General features: G+C 44.4%; 2 protein-coding genes across 2 annotated transcripts; one reads left to right on the top strand and one right to left on the bottom strand.

The window, feature by feature from the left end:
• Nucleotides 1–2,093: 2,093 nt before the first annotated feature.
• On the bottom strand, nt 2,094–6,102 carry LOC149282498 (uncharacterized). Its single transcript, XM_089498184.1, has 2 exons — nt 6,087–6,102; nt 2,094–2,911 (listed from the first exon to the last, which is right to left on the bottom strand). Exons 1-2 carry the CDS (start codon nt 6,100–6,102, stop codon nt 2,094–2,096), a joined length of 834 nt encoding a protein of 277 aa, XP_089354310.1.
• A 13,611-nt stretch (nt 6,103–19,713) lies between these two features.
• On the top strand, nt 19,714–23,751 carry LOC149282497 (uncharacterized). Its single transcript, XM_089498183.1, has 3 exons — nt 19,714–19,788; nt 20,639–20,759; nt 23,204–23,751. The coding sequence occupies exons 1-3, from the start codon at nt 19,714–19,716 to the stop codon at nt 23,515–23,517; spliced, it is 510 nt and encodes a 169-aa protein (XP_089354309.1). The 3' UTR covers nt 23,518–23,751.
• The last annotated feature ends 492 nt before the right edge of the window (nt 23,752–24,243 follow it).

Raw genomic sequence — 24,243 nt, 5'->3', positions numbered from 1 at the left:
GCCAATCAGGGCCAAGGATTGTGGGAGGGACTGGGATTCCAGCCAATCAGGGCCAGGGATGGTGGGAGGGACTGGGATTCCAGCCAATCAGGGCCAGGGATGCTGGGAGAGACTGGGATTCCAGCCAATCAGGGCCAGGGATGGTGGGAGGGACTGGGATTCCAGCCAATCAGGGCCAGGAATGGTGGGAGGGACTGGGATTCCAGCTAATCAGCGCCAGGGATGGCGGGAGGGACTGGGATTCCAGCCAATCAGGGCCAGGAATGGTGGGAAGGAGTGCGATTCCAGCCAATCAGGGCCAGGGATGGTGGGAAGGAGTGCGATTCCAGCCAATCAGGGCCAGGGATGGTGGGAGGGTGCGGACTCTAGCCAACGGCAGCAACTCAGAGGAGACAATCATGTGTAAAATACATATCATAAAAACATCACAAAGTATAGACATTCCAGTTGCAGGAGTCGCAGGGCAGTTATGCTGTTATGACCGGAAGTAAACATGTATACAATTATAATTATATCTACATGCTGATGTTGACCAGAACCTGTGGGGTGTATACATGCGCATTCATATGTACTTACATATTCCTCTATGCATTTCCTTATGTTTAAATTGTATGCAAGTAGAAGAGTATATATAAATATATAAATCATATATATATGATCCAACATAAATGTGTACATGTGTTTGCATCTCTCTCTCTCTCTCTCTATATATATATATATATATATAAAAATACATGTGCGTACACAGGTATCTATGGGTATGTATAGATGTATCTATGGGTATTGTATGCAAGATCTATAGACTTTAAACATTCCATGTCTGTGTGTGTAGGCTCTTAAAAGTATAAGTCTGAATGCACTTAGATAGAGATGCCTCCACATACATACATATATATACAGATGTATATATACAGAGGTATATGCACAAACACACATGCCACATACATCTGTTGTTGTCCATTGTTCTGGTCCGTTGTTCCAGGTGATGCTGGAGAAGAAGCCCTGCCTCCAACGGAACCAGAGGCTGCAGGCGATGAGCGAGCCCCCATATTTTAACCCAAACCTTACGGCTGGCAGTGGATCAGAACTCCAAAGCCTGTCTCTTATAGTGGAATCGTAATGGGTTAACAAAGGAAGTGTGTCCCCACTGCTTGGTTAGTTCTCTTTCCGCTTTCAGGGATCAGTGCAGAAGCTCCAGAAGGTGAAATGAGAGATCACACTCCTGTCACCAATCTAGGTGTTCTTCTTTACATCTAGAGTGGTGAGTAAATACAGAATTGGACTATAAAACTTTTAATCAGACACATAAGAGACCAGATCTGGGTTCAAACACTTTGTATGTAACATTTATTCTAACATTAGGGACATTCATTCTAATATATTACATATCAAGAGGCCTCAAATCATGCACACATTCATACAATGCTCATGCACACAAATCTTCCCAGAGGTCCATCAGTTTTCTGAAAGAGCGATGGGTGCCAGTTCCAGCTGATTTTGGCACACTATCACCATGGTTTTGAAGATTCCTTTATGCTTTTTAATATGTGCATCATTTTTCCTGATGAGTGACGTCTTGTTCCCATTCCGTTCTTGTTCTGGTGCTCTTTACATCAAGTTGTGTTATACAAAGGCCATTCTTCATTTAGTACATTCGGTTTCATGTCCTTGCATTATGGTGTCTTTATCTATTGCATATTCACTTTGAGTTTTTCTTGCTTCTCTGTGCCAGATCCTTCATCTCATCCTTCATCTTCTAATTCTGTCATATTCACACATAACACACCTACCCACCATGCTACATCTTCCTATATGGCAGGGGCTTGGACTAGAAGGTGCTTGTGGTGCCTTACAAAGCCAGAATCCTATAAATCCATGCTTTGTCATCCTGTGTGTCGGGGGTTGGACTGCATGGGTCTTGTGGTCCATTCTTATTCTAGAATTCTATAAAAAAAATAAAAACAACAACATACCAAAATCAATAACTTTATGAACAGACAACCCTTAAAAACAAAATCACAAGGGCTTTCTCTTATCACCAATGCATTGAAAATATTTTTCTTGTAATACTTCTTAACAAAAACAGTGTTAGTTCACTGCTGGCATTTATGTGGTTTCTCTCCTGCATGGACTCTCTGATGTATCACTAAGTTTGACTTCGAAGAGAAACATTTCCCACAATGCTGACATTTGTATGGCTTCTCTCCTGTGTGGACTCTCTGATGTCTCACTAGGTATGACTTCTGAGAGAAACCTTTCCCACAATGCTGGCATTTGTGTGGCTTCTCTCCTGTGTGGACTCTCTGATGTTTCACTAGGTTTGACTTCTGAGAGAAACCTTTCCCACAATGCTGGCATTTGAATGGCTTCTCTCCCGTGTGGACTCTTCGATGCATGACAAGGACTGGCTTATAGGCAAAACATTTCCCACAATGCTGGCATTTGTGTGGCTTCTCTCCTGTGTGGATTCTCAGATGAATCAGGAGGCTTGATGTCTGAGAAAAACCTTTCCCACAATGCTGGCATTTGTATGGCTTCTCTCCTGTGTGGACTCTCTGATGTGTCACTAGGTTTGACTTCTGAGAGAAACATTTCCCACAATGCTGGCATCTGAATGGCTTCACTCCTGTGTGGATTCTCAAATGTTTCACTAGGTGTGGCTTCCAACAAAAACATTTCCCACAATGCTGGCATTTGAATCGCTTCTCTCCTGTGTGGATTCTCAAATGTGTCACTAGGTTTGACTTCCAAGAAAAACATTTCCCACAATGCTGGCATTTGAATGGCTTCTCTCCTGTGTGGACTCTCTGATGTCTCACAAGGTCTGACTTTGAAGAAAACCATTTCCCACAGTGCTGGCATTTATGTGGCCTCTCACATGTATGGACTCTCTCAAGACTGACATGTTCTTCTGAAAAGAAAAAAAGAACAATGACACAGAAGACTGACTCTCTGAATCAAGAGAGGAATGTGTTACCCCAAGATTTAGCCACCTGTTAACCCTTCCCTATTTGATATAAAATTAATAAAGTTGGAGTGGGTGCCCTGAATTTAGCATTTTTGCAGGTATGGATCCCTACTCATAGGAGGTAGCAAAGAAGAGATTGTAGGAGAACCTGCCTTGAGAAAATGAGTGGATTTAGCTGCATGATCCATTTATGTCTGTAGAGGTTGAAGGGATTATGGCTAAGGAATGGGACTGAAAGGAAATAGTCAGAAAAAGGCTCTGAGAATCAGTGTGCTAATCCCTTTTGTCTGAGGTACTTGCACCAATAATAATAATGATGCTGATGATTTATTTATAGCCTGCCCAATCACAAGGAATCCAGGCGGGTTACAACAATAAAAATAAAGAGAATAAAATAAAATACAAAAATAAATAAAATACAGTAAAATAAAAGAGAGCGATGTGAGTTACAGTAAAATTCACAGTTAGGCCTGATGGAAATTGGGCCTGTCTTTTTCACTCCCTCCCAGGTCTGATGATGACAGTTGGGGCGGAGGGAGGGCTCTTCTTTTTGAGGCCAGAATATAATTTTAATTTAATTTAATTTAATTCTCCTCATTAATTTAAGAGAAGAAGTGATGGACAGAGTGAAGGAAGTCACAGTAAATGGGGAGAGCTTAAACCAAGCCCTCATTGCATTAAATTTGGTTTCAGACCATTCTTTCCTCACCCAGGAAACATTCTAAAGCAATTTAAACCTTTCATACCCTCAGTTTCTGCCACTAAGGAACAATTACAGCATAAATATCTGCTCCTAGTGGCTGTTCTTCAGCCTCAGTCCAGTTGCAGGCAGACACTCTGCTCCCTATTGCATGGGGTAAGAAAGACAGGGTACCTTTCCCAAAGAGAATTTTAATTTGGGCTATGTCCGGGTCCAATCTTATGTAAATCACTGCTGAATCTATTGGCCAAATCCATCCCAGATGTAGCCTGTGTCCGAGGCATGCTCAGCCATCCCCCTCTTTTTTAAGCGGAAGCTTCCAACATTAAAAAATGGCCCTGAAGTGCTGCAGGGATTTGGGCTGAATCCAGGATGGATTTGGCTGGTGGATTTAGCGGAGATTTACATAGGACCCGGATGCAGCCCGAATCAGAATTCGGTTCAGAAAAGTTAAGCTGGCTTTTTTATCCCATGCGATAGGATCCTCTGTCGGTTTACATGGCTAAGCACCTCAATACACTCTCCAACCCGACTTGCCATGGGAGCTACTGACTTCTCTCCCCATTCCGGATTCTCAGCAACTGGGATTGAGATCCATCCAGGCAACATATTACCATTAGCAAAGTCTTACATTTATTCACCACTCCCACCTTTGTTACATAATTCTCTGTGTGCATGTGTGTGCATTTTGCCTTTCAAATGCCTCTGGAGTTCTGTGTGATTGCAGACCTGCTATAGCTTTGCTGGATCCTGAGGTCACTGTTGCCTCAATCAAACTATATCTCCCCTTTGAGCTAAGTATCTAATTCCCCTAAAAGCATAGCACTTGCAGGTGTCTTCCCCAAACTCCAGCATTTCAGGTAAAAGACCCTAAGCAAGCTCAGGTAGGAAAAAGAAACATTAGAGAAAAAGGAATTTTTGTGTTGCCTTTCCTTTCTTCATAGACATTGTTCATAATTGCTAAATGGAAGCCCTTAATATGTCTGAAAACCAGGGTCTGAGCCGGTTCTCACCAGTTCAGTTCTTAAAACCTGTCAGGTTGGTGGCTGCCTCCCAATCCCCAAGGCCCCTCTCTTGACCCTTCCCAGAGGTCCTTTCCTGTCCACATACCTCACCTTATTTCCCCTCACCTTCCCACTAGGGCCCTCCCTTCTGGTAGTCAAGCCTGCTGTCCCAGCCCAGGATTTCCTCTGCCCCATCTAGGATTCGCCCCTTCTCACTCGCTGCCCCTCACTCCTGGAACCTTCTTCCCCCGCGAGCAAGAGCCATCACTTCATTAACCAGCTTCAAAACGGAGCTGAAGACCATCCTGTTCAGAGAAGCGTTCCCAGGCATTGCATAATTGTCACTTGCTATTTGATGTTCTTTTCTTGTCTGTTTTATTGAATCATTTCCGGTATTGCTATGTATTTTATATGTATTATCTTAGTAGACAGGCCCCTTAGCCACCACCACTCCCTTCTCCTTCTGTGTCATGTCTTTTTAGATTGTAAGACAGAGGGCAGGGAACCGTCCAATTAAAAAGATTGTATGTACAGCGCTGTGTAAATTTACAGCGCTTTATAAATAAAGGTTAATAATAATAATAATAACAACAACAACAACAACAACAACAACAACACAGAGCTAGGCAATCCTGGCTTTGCTCCTGCTTTCCTTTCCTGGCTCCCAGAGACCTGTTCCCTTTCTCCCTCCACTCTCCAACCTTCCCTCTTGCCCATCCGCACTGCTTTACCATTTCTCCTTCAGCATCTCTTTCCTGCCTTTCTGTTTTTCCCATTCCCTCCATCTCTCTATCACAGACACACATCCACAGCATGTGATGCACAAAAGGGACATTCTGAGTCCCATTTGTTGAGAAAGGCAGGATAATCAATATACAAATAAGTCATTGGGAAAGCAAGAGCAAGGGGGCTGGGGATCTGGTCTCCAATTTTGGTGAGGGTCAAGTGCCAGCCTTAAGGCATCTATAAGACAGAGATGGCCTAATGTTGGGGATGGGGGGGTCACACTGGCCACAGAGGATCTCAGGAGCAACCTAACATTGTATTGTCTGGGGGTGAAATGAAATACTATTTTGGTCCTCAATATCCCACAGCATCCTTTTGGGGGAAAAGAGGCCATTTTGCCACTATTGGGCTCTCTCTGAGCCATTGTAGGGCCAAGGGAGGCCTTTTCCCCAAGAAGACACTCCTGAGCCTGAAAAGCCTGGAAGAAGGGCTAAAAAAGCCAGGAAACATTGGCCCTTTCCAGAAGGGCACCCTAGTACGTAATATGTACATACTAGGGTTGCCCGGGGGCATCTCTTTCAGACGCCCCCAACCCTAGTACACACACAGTACGTACACAATGGTGGCGCCCATTCTACATGCAGATGGTGGTGCCCATTAGGACGTCACGATCGTGCTGACTCCAAACGGAGCAGCATGGACATGACGTCCTGGCGTCGCGAAAGGGCGCTTGTGGCGCCCTTTCCACGGCGCAGGAAGGAACTCCATTTCGGAGCTCCTTCGTTCATTTGTGTCACTGGCGCAGCCTTTAGAAAGCTGCGCCAGCGATACAAAAGAGAAAGGTGCCGAGCAGCCCCTTTCTCCTTTCCCCACCGCTGTTGGGGTGTCCTTGGGGCTTGAAGCCCCAAGGACACTTTTTCCAGGCCACGGCCTGGAAAAGCGGCAGATTGGGGCCTCAGGGCTGCCGCTGTGGCAGCTGAGGCCCCGATCCGTTGATGAAAGGGGCGGGTACAGGCCACCCCAATGGGGCGGTCTGTAAACAGCCCTACTCAGGGATGTGCTGAGGAGCATTTGTGGGTGAAAAGCATTTATTTCCATAGTTCCTTCCCACAGAATCCTAGAATTGGCAGTTTAGAATGGGATATTTAGAATCCTTAGAAAGTGGAGAGCAATAGTGCCTCACCAAACTACAAATTCCAAGATTACACAGGATATTGTTATGACAATTAAACTACGTGTGAAAGTAGCTTAGGACTCATAGTAGACCACAAGTTAAACATGAGGCAGCTAAAAAGGTCAATATGATCCTAGGCTTTATCAATAAAAGTATAGTGTCTAGATCAAGAGAAGTAATAGTGCCACTCTATTCTGCTTTGGTCAGGCCTCACTTGAAATAACCCTGTGTCTAGTTCTTGGCACCACAATTCAAAAAGGATGTTGAGAATCTGGAGAGTATCCAAAGGAGGGCAACCAAAAAGGTGAAGGAACTGAAAACCATCAAGCCCTATGAGAAGTGGCTTAGGAGCTGGCTATATTTATCCAGGAGAAGAGAAGGTTAAGAGTGGATATAATAGCCCTGTTCAAATATTTGAAGAGATGTCACCTTGATGGATCAAGCTTGCTTTCTCCTATTCCAGAGAAAAGGAGAGGAACAGTGGATGCAAGCCACAGGAAAAGAGATGCCACCTAAAGATTAGGAGGAACTTGCTGACAGTAAGGGCTGTTCGAGAGTGCAATATACTTCCTCTGAACGTGGTGGAGTATCATTATTGTTATTATTGGCCTGGTACAAATGGGCACTTTGTGGCATGCCGGCGGTGATTTTAGGGTTTGGGAGCGTGCAGTAACTGCACACTCCCAAAGCCTAATACTTATGGGCAGCACAATCTTGACGCAGCGCCATCCATACGGCGCATGCATCCATGACGTGTCTTGTGTGACGCGTCCAAACAGCACGGCGCATAAGAGATATCACCGTGACGCTCCAAGGTGCAAATGGCGCCTTGGTGGCATCACAGGAAGGAGTTCCATTTCTGAGCTCCTTTTGGCTGCAGATCGTTCTTTCAGCCATGAGGTTGCTGCGGCAATGATCCGGAGGAGAAAGGGACAGCCTGTGGCCACCCCTTTCTTCTAATCTGTACTGAGCCATTGTTATTATTATTAAGATTTATTTCTAAAGCGTTCCTCCTTTGGAGATCTTTAAACAAAGGCTGGATGACTATCTGTTGGGGGTGCTTTGAATGTGTATTCCTGCATGGCCAGGGGTTTAACTGGATGGCCCTTGTTGCCTATTCCAACTCTATGATTCCATAATTCTAAAGTAGAAACATAACACCATAACAATGTAGTATGAAAGGACCTTCAGTCTTCACAGGAAGGGCAGTGGAGTCAAGTTCCTTACCCACAGAGGCCACATTCTCATAATTCGCCATCATAACATCGCTGTACAGAAGTCTCTGCTTCTTTGTCAAGAGTTTCCATTCATCCTCGGTGAAATATATCGCCACATCCGCAAAAGTCACCTGAAATAGAAAATAGCCCTGATCCACAGAGTGACTAATAAAAGGGAAGGAAAGCACACGGTGCATCCCAAATATTATTTCATTACTTCAGAATTTATCCCAGGAAACAAACTTTAAATAATGTTAGCAAGCAAAAAGCTACTGCCTTTGAAATCCAGTTTGTCTCGAATCCTTTGTGAGGCTACAAGCCCCTCTGTTTGGAAGAGAAAACTGAATTTCTCAGGCAGGCTCCATGCTTTTACACAGGAAAACTTGTAGGTGTTGATAAGGTAAAACATGCCAATGCTGTCCCAATTTAAAAGATATTTTAAAACCTTTGTTGGAGGTAGCAACCTCCAATAGTACAGGTCCCATCCATTGGCCTTCTCTTTATCATTCTCCCGTGAAGCCTAAAATGTGGTATATTCACATCCATATAACATATCCGATATCCTAGATTTGTGGATTTGGGATGCTACTGCTATATGGCCAACATGGCTCCCGCTGGATATGTCAATTGTGTGTGTGTTTGTGTAGGATAAAATCTGGGAAGCAAAGCTCTGAGTTTCTGACATTCTCTGGGTGTCAATAGGAAGGTCTTTTCACATCATCCTGTTTCCCATCCATTTCCTCCTGGGTTCACCCCACTCCATTTTCTTCCAGAGCCCCCCAGCTCTCTGTCCCTTCCAAGGGACTGACTGGGTCTGTGGCCTTCAAGTATGGCCTCCTTTGGAGGAAATGGTGAGCTAACAGGGAGGGCTGAAGGACAAACTCTGCCAGAGCTGGAGAACCATGGTGGCTGCATTACTGGCTCTGGTCGAAGGTGGGGCAGCCCTTGAGGAGGGTGAGGAATGCCTGGAAAAGACACCCCAGTCCCACCATCACCAGAGGTTAGAAGTCAGGTGCTCTGCCTTCCCTGAGGCCATCTCAGTAGCAAGAGCCCCACAGAGTGAGAGTCCAAAAGGACAGGGGGCTACCTGGGTCTTGGACATTTCCTATCCCTTCTTGTTCCTCCCAGGAATGGTCTATTGCAGTTGCTTGCATGGCCAGAGGAATGTAGCCCATAGCAATGTGTTGTGGCTGGGAAGACCCGTTTCTGTCCCACTTACCACTGGGGCTGAGCTCTGGGGGGGTGAGAGGAGAGGGTCAGGGGACTGTTGCCAGAGGAAGGGGCACAGACCAGGTTCAATGCTGCAATATCTTTCACACAGTTGGTCTCAAGGGTGCTGCAAAATCCCTCTGCACACAATCACTACATCTTAGAAGTATAACCCATCCAATCATATTTGATTCACTATTATTCAGTCTGAACCATGAAATGATTTTCATTACCATGATAAGGGCATGAATCATACTATTAGTCTCAGTGCAAGAAGACCTATTGATCCCATAGGATTTACAACCATGTGTGGAATAAGCTGAGTTTCACAAGTATTGTGATTTCACATAAGCAAAACTGCCTCTGTTCCTCACCAGAGTAGACCCACTGAATCAGCTGAATTTACCTATCTGTTGAAGAATCATTTAGTAGTTGATTGAAAGGGTCTATTCTAGCTCGATATACACAATATATCATATATAAACCAAAGATAAGATATAAACAAAATAATTTAGGCTATGGCTGGGATATTGAGGATAGATTAAGATATTGACTATCCCAAAACATATACTACATTTAGCCACCAAAGAATTATAGTGCATTTATCCATTTGTTGCCAAATTTCAGTGGCAAATGTCATATTTAAAAAACAGTTCTGGAGAACGCTGTGGGCTTGAGGGCAACAGTTTAGATCCAGAGATGTTCCCCCATATCCCCCAACATTTCACAGATGGAAAAAGAAAGACACACGTGGACAAACAACACCAGAAGGTGGTCAAGATGGCCAAAGATGTTTATGGGGAAGGTCACAAAAGCGGGGAAGGGCACAGCAGTTTGCTTTTGCCTCAGACTCCTAGCAAGGACTCCCTGCTCCCTTCTTTCCTCTTCTCTCCCCACTTTTGAGTTGATGGGGTTCAAAATCCTTGGCACTCATTTTGTAGGAACTGAAGTGAGCTGAGGACAAAGGGGAAAGTGGGAGGAGGAGAACAAAACCGGGACATTTTTGAAAGCCCCTGAAAAAGTGGGGTGACAGAGGATTTACCAGGACTGTCTCTGCCAAATTGGGAGAGTATGTTCTCCACTTGCTTTCATGATCTGGCCCAGCAGTGAAACACATGACACTAATAACCAGGATGGGGACTCACCAAAGAGCTGTTGTACCTCCGCAGCCTCCTTCTCTTGGAGCCCAACCCCCTCTGCTTGGCCTCTGTGTCGGCCATCAGGTGGGCAGGGGTCCTGGTTGCCCTACTCTTGGGTCAATTCCAGCAACAGAGGCCCAAAGCCGTGTACAAGGAGTCCGAGATGAGGTTCCTGAGGAAAGGGACCAGGATTAGGATTGGCTTGGAAAGAAACTCTGCAGCACTCAAAGACACAGAGAACAGCATCCTGCTGGTGACATACACAGGTGAGCAGAGCTGTGTAATAAGAAAACCCTCTCAGGAAATATACACAAAAGACCCACAAAGAGACACACTTCCTTCCTTTTGGCCCAAGGAGCCTGGCCTCCTTCTGACTCTGGAGCCTCAGGAGAGAAAGAGAGGCCTCTGTTCAACTGAGGCTCAGAGAAGGTTCTGGAACATTATTCCCCACAGTCACAAGCAGCACAAAATGGCTGCTGGAACACAGAATGGCCACCTCCACCTCAGCGCTTGGCAGTTGGAGGCCTCAGCACAGCAGTGAAGCCTACCACTTCCAAGCCTTGTCCCTCTCCTCCCTCCTTGTCTCTCACTCTCTACTCCTCACTCACTCTTCTGCGCAGAGAGCTAAATAGAGAGGCAGAAGCTCCTCCCCTTCTTCAGTCTGGCCAATGGGGGCAGAGGAGCTGGAAGGCCCCGCCCCCTGCCCCACCCTCACAGGCTCCTCCTGCAGTTAATATGGAACAAGGCAGGAGGGACTCTGGAGCCCCAGCCACACGGACGCTGGCCAAAGGCACACGTTCCCAGAGCCTAAGACCCATGAAATGCAGGGCAGGACCCCTCCTCTTTCTGGCCATGTGGATGCTGGGAGATCCAGTCAAGCAAATACACTGTAAATCCCATTGGCAAGAGAAAAGGCTGCTACTGCCTTTCAGAACCAGTTTGCCCCAAATCCTTTATGGGTCCAGAAACCCCTTTGTTAGGAAGCAACCCCAAATATCTCAGGAAAGCCCTATATCTCCCAAGGCCCCTTCCCTCCAGGACCTCCTTCCCTCAGTCTCTCTCTCCCCTGAAGGCCTCAAATGTCAACTGCCAAGCACTCAGGCAGAGACAGCCATTTTGTGTTCTGGCAGCCATTTTGTTTTCTGGTGGCCATTTTTTGTTCTGGAGGCCATTTTGTGTGCTGTTTGTGAGTGTGGAGAATGTTCCAAAACCTTCTCTGAAGCCTCAGTTGAACAGAGGTACACTGTTGCCAATTTTGTGACTTTCACACGGAAATTGGGATTTTTGAGTGCTTTCCGTGTGATTTCCTGCCTGGCTCTATTCTGTGGAGATTCAGGGACTTTTGCACATTTCAGCTCCAGCCCTGAAAAAAAAAAACCCAATTTCCGGGACAAACCCCCGAAATTGGCACCAGTGGCCCTGACTCTGAGAGCGAGGCTACAGAGCAACCAGTCCTGTTGGGAGTCACACTGAGAGTTTTCAGGCAATCAGAGAGAGGAGAGTAGTCGTCCGCCCCCCCCCCCCCCCCCCCGCCCTCAGGAAAAGCTCAGCCAGGGCAGAAGTGCGGGAGACAAGGCTCTTATACACACACACACACACACACACACACATATATATACACACAACACACACACACATATATACACATACATGTCACAACAAACTACAATTCCCAGGATCCCCTGGTTTGACAAGGGAATTGCCTCCACACTTAGAGATCACAGCCCCAGAGAAAGAGTCTACAGTACATCAGTGTTGCCAATTTAAGTCCACTTCTTCTGCTGCATTTGGATTTAATAATGATAATAATAATGGTGATGATGATAGAGAGATAGATCTTGTAGAAAAGTTGCCAGCATGAGCTTTCCTAGACTTAAGCGTACTTCCTCAGATGCATGGGAATTGTAGTTTATTCTGGCACCAGAGCTCTTTCTCAGAAAACTACAATTCCCAGGGTTCCCTAGCACTGAGCCAGGGCAGTTAAAGCAGTCTCAAACTGGATTATTTCTGCAGTATGGATTGGATCTTGAGCATTTATAATAACAAAGGTCCAAAACACACTGCAGAAATAATCCAGTTTGAGACCGCTTTAACTGCCCTGGCTCCGTGCTAAGGAATTCTGGGAAATGTAGTTTATTGTGGCACCAGAGCTCTTTCTGATAGAGAAGGCTCAATGTCTCACAAAACGTTTCTATTTGGCACAAAGCTTCCTGGACCCCCTTCATGTCAAAATAAATATCTTAAGGGTATTAGAAGGACTGAAAGATTCTTTGTTTGGTCCAATGGTAATTTTGAGAGTTGAAATAAGTTACAATTATTTTTATTCAATTAGGGTTATGTTTATTTGCAAAAGATCTGCCATATTAATAAATATATAAATACATCCATTTATTATTACGATTATTATTATTAACATTACGGGAACGTTACAGGGATTTTGACTGAATATTCCGTGTAATATTTGGGGGGGGGGGGGGATTCCGTGGATTTTGGTAAAACATGCCAGGAAATATTTTTGAGGATTGTTAGCAACACTGGTCCTGCCGTGCAGTAAGGCCCCTCCAATCCCTCTGAACCGAGGACTACAACTCCCATATCTTCTTATCTTCTTTCTTTCTTTCTTTTTTTCTTTGTTACTTTCCTTCTTCCTTCCTTCTTTTCTCCCTAGCTGCCTTGTGTTAGTGGTGTTATTGCTCTTGTTGTCATTGTGTGCCTCCAAGTTGTTTCTAACGTATGGCGACCCTAAGGGAAGCCCTTCTCAGGCTTTTCTTGGCAAGATTTGTCCAGAAGAGGTTCTGCAAGTGCCTCCCTCTGAGGCTGAGAGAGTGCTACTTCTTGCCTAAGGTCATTCAGTGGGTTTCCGTGGCCAAGAGGGCATTCGAACCCTGGTCTCCAGGGTCATAGTCCAGTGCTCCAGCCACTAAACCACGCTGGCTCTTCCTTGAGGCTTTGTAGTGTTTTGTGGAGTGCTCCAAGTCATTGCTGACTTCTGGGGAACCTCTCCTGGAGTTTCCTTGGCAAGAGTTGTTCAGAGGAGGTTTGGCATTGCCTTCCCTGAGGCTGAGAGAGTGTGGCTTCTTGCCCAAGGGCACCCAGCTGGTTTCATGGAGGAGTGAGGCACTGGACCCTGGCCTCCAGAGTTGCAACCCAACACTCAAACCATTGCACCACACTGCCTCGCATTCCCATGTACAACCTGAGAAATAAGTACAGACTTTTTTCTGTTCTTCATGTATGTCTTCAAGTCGTGTCCAACTTATGGCAACCCTAAGGCAACCTTATCATGGGGTTTCCTTGGTAGGTATCTTCAGAGAGGGGTTGCCATTGCCATCCTCTGAGGCTGAGAGTGTGTGACTTGCCAAGGGTCAACTAAGTCCGAAACACACTGCAGCAATAATCCAATCTGAGACCGCTTTAACTGCCCTGGCTCAGTGCTAAGGAATTCTGGGAAATGTCATTTTGTGAGACATCAAGCCTTCTCTGTCAGAGTGCTCTGGTGCCACAGTAAACTCCCTTACCCAGGATTCCCTAGCACTGGGCCAGGGCAGTGAAAGCGCTCTCAAACTGGACTATTGCTGCCGTGTGTTTTGGACCTTTCTTGGCTGCAAACTGTCCATAGCCTGCAATGCATCTCCTAATTCTGTTGGCAGTCCCTCCCTCCCAACACTTTCTGATTTCCCCCCAAAACCAGGGCACAGCTGGCAGATGGAAAGAGGTTTTAAAGCAGCATTTAAATCCGCCATATTTGTTTTTAAAATCCTAAATGTCGCAAATGCTATTATCAGTTGTGTAGCTACTATTACAGAAAGACGTAGAGTACAAACTCCTCAAGTACCTTTATTTTCTGGAGTGAGATGGGCTTTTCCAACTGACTCACTGTGATGATCTCCGGTCGTCCAAGCAGCCAAACTGCAGCCCTGTAATAATAATAATAATAATAATAATAATAATAATAATAATGTTTTTATATCCCTCTCTTCAGCCAAAAGGCTATCAGAGTGGATTACAAATTGTTAGTTAGATATTTAGACATTATGGCTCTTAGCCCAGCAGACCCTTAACTTCCTTAAATCCCGCTGCCTCCATCCAGTGAATTATAAAAGGGTTTCCCTTAACCTACACTGGGACCAGTTAAGGAACCTTATTTCTCTTTCTTTACTGATCTTCCCAAGCATCAACCGAGCCAAGAGAAGTGTAAAAGGAGCGTTGAGTAGTAGATACTCCAAGGAGGTATTTATTATAGATAACAAAATATAACTAAAATATAAGTCCTACAAGATATTAAGAACCTTGCAGGTACAATATTTGTAAGTATATAATGTTCAATTCATACAAGCTAACTTCCAAGATCCGCTCTTTAACTCTCTCTCTCTCGATCTCCAACCGACACAATTCCCCCAACTGTCTCTTGGTCTCTCAGGCCTTATATCTCCTTCTCATGGAAGCTTCCAGAAGAAGCTTTATCTTGCTCTCTGATTGGTCAAGAGAGCCTTCCGTAGCAGTGATGTCACTCTGCATTTGCATAAACCTCCCTTTACTGCCTGAAGAAGACCTCCATTGACTGGAGCCCAGTCATTACACTTTCCCAAGGCAAGGCTTGCCCCTATTTCCCAATGTTGCTCTTGGTGTCTGCCTTCCAGTTGTTTCCAGGTCTTATGGTGACCTTATGGGAGTCTCTGAAGGGGTTTTCTTGGCAGGTTTCTTCAGAGTGGGTTTCCCATGGCCATCCTCTGAGGCTGAGAGAGTGTGACTTGGCCAAGGGTTCAGTCCTTTTGGAAGCCTTTTTGCTTTATCTTCTAGAAGGCAGCTGAAGTGTTGCTTCTTGCTCTGAAGAATGAGAGGAACCTTGTGGCATCCAAAAGGCTAACATTCTCTGGAGTTATGTCTGATGATATGTATATATAGGATTGAAATACTTGTTCATTTATCAAAAGGTTTATAGTGCACCCCATATCATAGAATCTCATAGCTATGTCCCTTAATAGTTAACCAAATTAAACAGTATATAAAACAAAAACATGAAACAAGCTAGACAAGGAAACTGTTACATGGATTTATAATTGGTTGACTGGCCAAACCCAAAGGATAGTCAACAGTGGCTCCTTTTCATCCTGGAGAGAAGTGACCAGTGGGGTGTCCTGTGGGGCTCTGTCCTGGGCCCAGGGCTATTCAACATCTTTATCAATGACTTGGAGGACAGAAATAGGGGCATACATATCAAATTTGCAGATGGCACAAAATTAGGAGGTGTAACTAAAATCCCAGAGGACAGGATCAAAATTCAAAATGACCTGAACAGACTAGAAAACTGAGCCAAAGCTAACAAAATGAAATTTGACACAGAGAAATGTAAGTTACTGCATTAAGGGCATAAAAATAAAATGCACAGATACAGAATGGGGGGCACCTGGATGAATGAAACTATGTGTGAAAGGGATCTAGGAGTCTAAGTAGACCACAAGTTGAACATGAGTCAACAGTGTGATGCAGCAGCTAACAAGGCAAATGCAATTTTAGCCTGCATCAATAGAAGTATAGTGTCTAGATGAAGGGAAGTAATAGTCCCATTCTATTCTACTCTGGTCAGGCCCTACCTGGAATATTGTGTCCCATTCTGGGCCCCACAATTCAAAAAGGATGTTGAGAAACTGAAGTGCATCCAAAGGAGGGCGACTAAAATAGTGGTCTGGAAACCATATCCTATGAGGAACGACTTAGGGAACTGTGGATGTTTAGCCTGGAGAAGTGAAGGTTAAGAGATGATATGACAGCCCTGTTTAAATATTTGAAGGGATGCCATATTGTGCAGGGAGCAAACTTGTTTTCTGCTGCTCCAGAGAACAAGAACCGGAGGAATGGATGCAAGCTCCAGGAAAAGAGATTCCACCTCAGAATTAGGAGGGACATTGGGACACACTCCTTCCTCAGAGTGTATTGGAGTCTCCTTCCTTGGAGGTTTTTAAATAGGGGCTGGATGGCCATCTCTCACTATGCTTTGATTGAGAGTTCCTCCATGGCAGGGGGGACTGGATGGCCCCAGAGGTCTCTTCCAACTCTATGATTCTCTAATTCTCTGATTCTGAGATTACAATGGGACAGTCTTAATGCTTAAGGTAAGGAGCAGCAACCTGAAGTAAAAAATAGCACCATCTGAATACTTCAAGCAAGGTGCATCAGCCTGAAATCAAAATGGGCCGACTCAATGCATGAGGGTAGGAGCATCAGCCTTAGGTCACAATGGGCCATTCTCAATCCTTCAGAGAAGGTGCTTCAGGCTGAAGTCACAATGGGCCAGTCTCAATCCTTCAGCTAAAGAGCACCAGCCTCAACTCATAATAGTCCTATCTAAATCTTTAAGGCAAGGAGCTTGAGTCTGAGATCACAATGGGCCAGTCTCAGTCTTCAGGAAAGGAGCATCAGCCTGAGATCACAATGGGACACTATCAATGCTTCAGGTAAGGAGCATCAGACTGAGGTCACAATGGGCCAGTCTCAAAATGGCTGCTGGGCCACAAAATGGCTGCCAGAACACAAAATGGCCACCTCAACCTTAGCACTTCACAGTTGGCAGTTTGAGGCCTTCAGGAAACCCATAATGGAGGATGTAAAGTCCCTAAAGTCAGAAGTGACACCAAACAGGATTTCCCAACCTTAACAATACCTAAAGGTTTTCCTGATGCTCTAATATTGAGACTCCCTGAGATAGTCAGTATTCGCAAGCAAAGGAGGGCCAAGAGAGCCCTGGAGAGCCTTGCTTTGGGGTGGCTCTGGATCTCTGGTGCCAAAACAAACTACAAATCCCAGGATTCCACAGGATGGAGCCAGGAGAGTTAACACAGTTTCGAACTGGAATATATCTGCAGTACAGATACAGCCTGAGCTGGCTGTAAAAGGGTCGAAGCACCCAAGTCTGGTTTTTACCCTCTTAATAATGGTTTTACTTTAAAAAAAGTAAGCACTTTGTTTTTCTGTCTAATCCTTATTTTTGTTGTTGTTTGTTTGTTTCTATATTTGTTTGTTTTATTCTTGGTAATATGAGATGGTCGGGTTTGTCAACTTCCTTCATCCATAAAAATCTCTTAATGAGAAAACTGAGGAGACTTTTAAAAACTCCCAAAGGAGCTACTTTTGGCCTTGTTTGGGGGACTATCCTCCTCTTAGAAGCCAAAGCCCAATGTTTGTGAAGAATAATAATAAGGCTTGTATTAAAACTATCCTCCCATTTCTGATCCCTTTTAAAACCCATGTTCCCCAGAAGGAGCAGAACTGTGTAACAAAACCCTCTCAGAAAAGAGACACAAAAGACACACAAAGAGACACACTTTTGGCCCAAGGAGCTTGGCCTCCTTCTCCCTCTGGAGCCTCAGGAGAGAAAGAGAGGACTCTGTTCAACTGAGGCCTCAGAGAAGGTTCTGGAACAATATTCTCCACAGTCACAAGCAGAACAAAATGGCCGCCAGAACACAAAATGTGAGTCTGGGGCAGTGGGCGTGGTCTTCCAGCTGCTCTGCCCCATTGGCCAGCTTCAAGAAGAGGTGGAGCTTCAGCTTCTCTATTTAGTTTTGCGCGCAGAAGAGTGAGAGAGGAGTAGAGTTTTAGAGGGAGAAGGAGACAGACAGACATTAAGGGAGGAAGGAAGGAAGGAGAGAGAGGGGAGTGAAGTGAAGTGAAGCGACAGCAGAGAGACAAGGCCTGGAACCACTAGGCTTCACTGCTGCCCTGAGGTCTGGCTGGGTCTGGCTTGGTTCTACTGCTGCTGCTTTCCTTTGGCCACTGCCATTAAGGTGGGGAGGAAGGAGGCCCAGCAGTCCTTCTAAGCATGGCCCACTCTCTCTGAAGGTGGGAGAGTGGGACTCCCAAAGGGAATTTCAATGCTTTTAATGGTGGCTCTCATGTTGTAGCAAAGATGATGATGATGATGATGATGATGATGATGATGATGATGATGATATCAGGCCTGGGGGGGAGGATAGAGCTGCCCCCAGACCTTAATCATCATTAATGCCACCATCACTGGGCCTTCTTGTTCTGCACCACTGTAATGGCCATGGCTCAGTGCTATGGAACTCTGGGAATGTACTTTTGGTTTGGCATTTTAGGTGTTGTTAAGGTTTGGAAATCCTGTTTGAGGATCCTTCTGACTTTGGGGCCCCTTCATCCTCCATTTTGGGTTCCCTGAAGGCCTCAAACTGCCAAATGCCAAGTGCTTAGGAAAACGCAGCCATTTTGTGTTCCAGAGGCCATTTTGTGTTCTGGCAGCCATTTTGTGTTCCAGAGGCCATTTTGTGTTCTGGCGGCCATTTTGTGTTCTGGCGGCCATTTTGTGTTCCGGAGGCCATTTTGTGTTCTGGCGGCCATTTTGTGTTCCGGAGGCCATTTTGTGTTCTGGCGGCCATTTTGTGTTCCGGCGGCCATTTTGTGTTCTGGCGGCCATTTTGTGTTCTGGCGGCCATTTTGTGCTGCTTGTGACTGAGGGGAATAATGTTCCAGAACCTTCTCTGAGTCTCAGTTGAGCAGAGGCCTCTCTTTCTCTCCTGAGGCTCCAGAGAGAGAAGGAGGCTCCTATCTAATTCCTCTTGAGAGTTTGTCCATTTTGTTTGTTTGTTTGTTGTTTTTTCTGTTTTTTAAATATTGCTTTGGATTTAATACTTTTTTAAGGAGAGGAGGGTACCATTATTATTATTATTATTATTATTATTAACCTTTATTTATGAAGCGCTGTAAATTTACACAGTCTGGTTTTTAAAGGCTGCAATAGATTCCTCCCAGAGGACCTGAGGGTGCAGTGGGGCAGATTATATGGAAGCAGGCGATCCCTCAAATAGGTTGGACCCAAGCCATGTAGGTTTTTAAAGGTTATAATCAACACCTTGTACTGTGCCCAGAAACTAATAGGCCTGGAAACTAATAATAAATCAACTTCCAAAATTGTATCGCTTTCCCACAATTCCACCACATTTGATAGATTGAGCCCTGCTCCTTTTCACAATGCCAACACAAATTACTGCAATGCTTATACATCTTGCTTATTCTCTCTGGTGTTAAATACCATCAAAATGTTTTATAATAACTCTCTGTTTGATGTTTTGGCTGCAAGTATAGTTCAATCTTTTTTTCCAAGTGTATTCCCATTGGTCTAATTCAATTACAAAACCAAAGTTTTGAGACCATCTGATCATATTTTCTTTAATAACTTCTTCTGTATAGATTTTAAGAATACAATTATAAAGTCTTGCTAACAAGGCATCTTTATTTGACATAATTTCTTGTTCTAGATCAGAGTCTGATTTGCAAATACCGGATTGTTTTTTATCCATTAGGAAGAGCTTTCTTAATTGTCTGTAAAAGAACCATGAAAGATCATAACCCTGATCATTAGGATCTTCTCTTGTCTTTACTCTATAACCAGTTCTATCTATTTGGATTAATTCTTTATGGGAGATCCAATTTGTGTCCTTTTTTGAATCTCTGGACTCTTTTCTCAGGAACTGCATCTCGGCCCCTTGGACACAGCTTTGGGGCACCTTTTGCTGGAAGTGACCCAAGGGCCAGACCACCAGGACCCCTGCCCACCTGATGGCCGACACAGAGGCCAAGCGGAGGGAGTTGGGCTCCAAGAGAAAGAGCATGCAGAAGTACAAGAACTCTTTGGTGAGTCGAGGTTCTTGACTATTAGTTTCATCTGTGTCACTGCTGGGATAGTTCATGAAAGCAAGCGGGGAACATACTCTCCCAATTTAGCAGAGACAGTCCTGGTTAATCCTCTGTCGCCCCACTTTTTCAGGCGCTTCCAAACATGTCCCGGTTGGTCTCCCCTCCTCCCACTTTCCCCCTTCTCAGCTCACTTCAGCTCCTGAATGCCATTCAGTTTGCCCCCCATCAACTCAAAAGTGGGGAGAGGAGGGGAAAGAAAGAGGCAGGATATTGCCCTTCCCAGGAGACTGAAGCAAAAGCAAACTGTTGTGCACTTCCTAGCTTGTGTGATCTTCTTCATAAACAACTTTGGCCATCTTGACCACCTTTTGGTGTTGCTTGTCCACATGTGTCTTCCTTTTCCCATCTGTGAAATGTTGGGGGACATGGTAGAACATGTCTGGGTCTAAATATGGGGTGGTCCCAGTGGCCCTCAAGCCCACAGTGCTCCCCAAAACAGTTTGTTAAAATTAACTTTGGCCTCTGAAATGTGGCAAGAAATATCTAAATGCACTATAATTCTTTGGTGGCTAAATGTACTGTATGTGTTGGGATAGTGAGTATCATAATCCATCCTCTATATCCCAGACATGGCCTAAATTATATTGTGTATTATATTGTATATTATATTGAAAGGATTCAAGACAAACTGGATCTCGAAGGCAGTAGCTTTTTTTCTTGCTGACAGAATTTAAAGTTTATTTCCTGGACTGAATTGTGAAGTGATGAAATAATATTTGGATGCACCATGTGCTTTCCTCCCCTTTTGCTTAGTCACTTTCTGGATGAGGGCTATTTTCTGTTGCAGGTGACCTTTGCAGATGTGGCTGTATATTTCACTGAGGAGGAATGGAAACTGTTAACAAACAAGCAGAGACTGATGTACAGTTATGTGATGATGGAGAATTATGAAAATGTGGCCTCTGTGGGTAAGGAACTGGAATCCATTGTCTTTTCTATGAAGACTGAAGTCGCCTTTATGCTTAATTACCATGTTGCTATGATTCCACTAGAACTAGAGTTGAAATAGACCACAAGGGCCATCCTGTTCAACCCCCTTCTGCCTCTGTTTAAAGACCTCCAAAGAAGAGGACTCTGCCAAACTCTAAGGGAGTATATTCCACTGTCGAAGAGCTCTTACTGTCCCAAAGTTCCTTCTAATATTTCGGTGGAACCTCTTTCCCTGTGGCTTGCATCCATTGTGGTGTCTCCTTTTTTCTGTAGCAGCAGAAAGTATGCTTGCTCCATCCTCAATACGACTCTTTCCGATATTTAAACAAGGATATCATATCCACTCTTAACTTTCTTTTCTCCAGGGTAAGCATTCCCAGCTGTCTAAGTCGCTCCACATAGGGCTTGATGGTTTCCAAATCCTTCACCACTTTGGTTACTCTCCTCTGGGCATGTTCCAATTGTCAACATCCTTTTTGAATTGTGGGGCCCAGAACTGGACACAGGATTATTCCAAGTGAGGCCTGACCAAAGCAGAATAGAGTGGCACTATTACTTCCCTTGATCTAGAAACTATACTCGTATTGATGCAGCCTAGAATCACATGGGCCTTTTTAGCTGCCGCATCACACTGTTGGCCCATGTTCAACTGGTGGTCTACTAGGAGTCCTATATCCCTTCCAAGCGTAGTTTAATTGTGATAGCAACATCCTGTAGAATATCTGAATGCGAAGTTTAGTGAGGCACTATTGGAGAGACACCAAAGGAGAGGGGTCTTGGGGATTGGGAGCCAGCCACAAACCTGACAGATTTTATGAACTGGTTTGAGGGAACCTCTGAGAATTGGTTCAAATCTTTGTTTTCAGACATATTTAGGGGTTGCATTTAGCAATTATGAGTGATACCTATGAAGGGAGGAAAGAAGGACACAAAACCTACATTTTTCTCTTAGGATTCTTTTCCTACCTGAGCTTGCTTAGTTCCATGGTTGATTCCAGAGGCCCTTTGTTACCCAGAATGCTGAAGTCTGGGGAAGACACCCGCAAGTACTATGCTTTTAGGGAGAATTTGGTACTTAGCTGAAAGCAGACATATAATTTGGTTGGGGCAAGAGCGACCTTGGAATTCAGCCCAACTATACTAGGCCTGGAAGCACAGAGAACTTCAAAGGCATTTGAAATAGGTTTTTATGTTTTATTTAGGGGAAAAGCAAAATACCCGCATACACACGCACATACAGATATAAGTGTTCACACACACATACACACACACACATACACACCTGAACTAGGTAACAAAGGTGGGAGTGGTGAATAGTGTGAGGCTTTGCTAATGGTAAAACTTTACCTAGATGGATCTTGATTGCAATTGCTGAGGGTCCAGAAAGGGGAGAGAAGTCAGTAACTCCAAAGGCAAGTGGGGCTGGTGAGTGCATTGAGGTGTTTAGCAATGTAAACTGACAGACTGTCTGTCTGTAATTGGACTGACGTAAAAGAACAGCCAGTCTGGGCAGATATTTATACTGTGGTTGTTTCTTGGGGTCAGAAACCGAGTGTTCAAAAACGTTTAAATTGCTTTAGAAAGATTCCTGGGGGAGAGAATGGTTTGAAACCAAATTGAATGTAATGGGTGCTTGATGCAAATATCTCAGACAAAAAGGATTAGCACACTGGATCTTGGTCCTTCTTGGCTCTGAATTCTGATCACATTAACAAGCCGATATACAGCACAATCTGAGGGTAATGCTCCCAGATGCAGCCAAGAATAACATAGCAGAGTATGGAAACAGATGTCCAGATATAGATATTGGCAAAGCACTGGCCACTTTTCACTTAAAAATAAGACACAAACGCAGTTGATTTCATCGAAATACTTGTAGGTTCTCTATTTTGAGTTGCAAAATAATACAAATATTTGCCAGCTCTCCTCTCTGACTTCCATCAACTTCACCATCTCTTGTACACACAACTCTGGTCCAATCTACACCAATCCGCATGTGAGCTGTATACTGTATTGGTTGGGAGTCATCTCCTGGAGCCAAACAGCATGAAGTGTCCTCTGCAGTTAGGTCGCATCATCCCTTGGGCTCTGACTCTGTACTCTATGGCAGTCTCACAGGATATGATGCCACTTTTTAATCAAAATATCTTTACATATATTTAATGGAATATGTTTCACCAGCCTAACTCTCTGATTCCAGTTATTTTCTCATAAAAGTTCCCTCAATCTCTTCTTTGCTAGCTCCTATGGGTAAGGATACAATCATTATATGGATTTGGGGGTATCCAGAACAGGGTCACTCACACCAACTTTATTAATTTAATCTGAAATAGGGAGGGGTGAACGTGGAGCTAAATCTTTGGGTAACATCTTCCTCTCTTAACGCTGAGATTGTCTTGTCTCTCATTTTCCTTGTTTACAGAAGAACTTGTCAGTCATGAAAGAGTCCACACAGGAGAGAAGCCATACAAATGCCAGCATTGTGGGAAATGTTTTTCTTTTAAGTCACACCTAGTGAAACATCAGAGAGTCCACACAGGAGCGAAGCCATACAAATGCCAGCATTGTGGGAAATGTTTTTCTCGGAAGTCACACCTAGTGACATATCAGAGAGTCCACACAGGAGAGAAGCCATACAAATGCCAGCATTGTTGGAAATGCTTTTCTCGTAAATCAATCCTAGTGACACATCAGAGAGGCCACACAGGAGAGAAGCAACACAAATCCCAGCAGTGAACTAACATTATTTTTATCAATAAGGAATACAAAAAATATATTTTTAATTCAGAGGTGCTACGAAAAGGCCCTTGTGATTTTGTTTGTAAGGTTTGTCTGTCCATATGTCTGTTTGTATTTTAAAGTTGTATTTCGATAAGTTTAGGTTTTATTTGCTAATAGTATAGATCGTTGCTTTGGGTTACAAATTTGGCTGGGGATTGTGGGTCATGGTATAGGTTTGCTAGATGGGGGGCTGGGATTTGTTGCAGCTATCTAGAATAATTATAGCAATGATAGCTTTTGCAATGTTGGCTGAAGAAAGTTGGAGGCCGGTATTAACAGAAAGGGGTCTAGTTTCTGGGAATGGCAAAGAGGGGCTTGTTACCTTTGGGGCATGGACTGTGGGAATTGGAGGTGGGGGGGTTGGTTTGGAAGAGGGTGGAGTTTTAGGTTTTGAAGTTTTAATGTATTTGCTTGGAATGGGCAGTTCTGGCTCAAACACTGAATTCCTAAGTGTTCTCAATAAAGTTCTTTGCTATTTCAACACACTGGACTCTGATGCACAGAAGTTCTGAATTTGCCCAAAATGGACACTTTCTTCTCTCTTCAGTCCTCAGCTCCATTCCCAGCCATAAGAACAGCAGAGGCAAACACATACACAGACATAGAAGATACATACAGAGAGCTTGATTTCCAAAGCAGAGCCTTCCTTTCCTGCCTTTCCCTCTGCACCTTGAGCTCTAT

This window comes from Sceloporus occidentalis, unplaced genomic scaffold (genome assembly GCF_023333645.1).
Source record: "Sceloporus occidentalis isolate IW3139 unplaced genomic scaffold, rSceOcc1.0.p SCAF_114, whole genome shotgun sequence".
NCBI classification, from domain to species: domain Eukaryota; kingdom Metazoa; phylum Chordata; class Lepidosauria; order Squamata; family Phrynosomatidae; genus Sceloporus; species Sceloporus occidentalis.
This window is presented reverse-complemented; position numbering and strand designations above follow the sequence as displayed.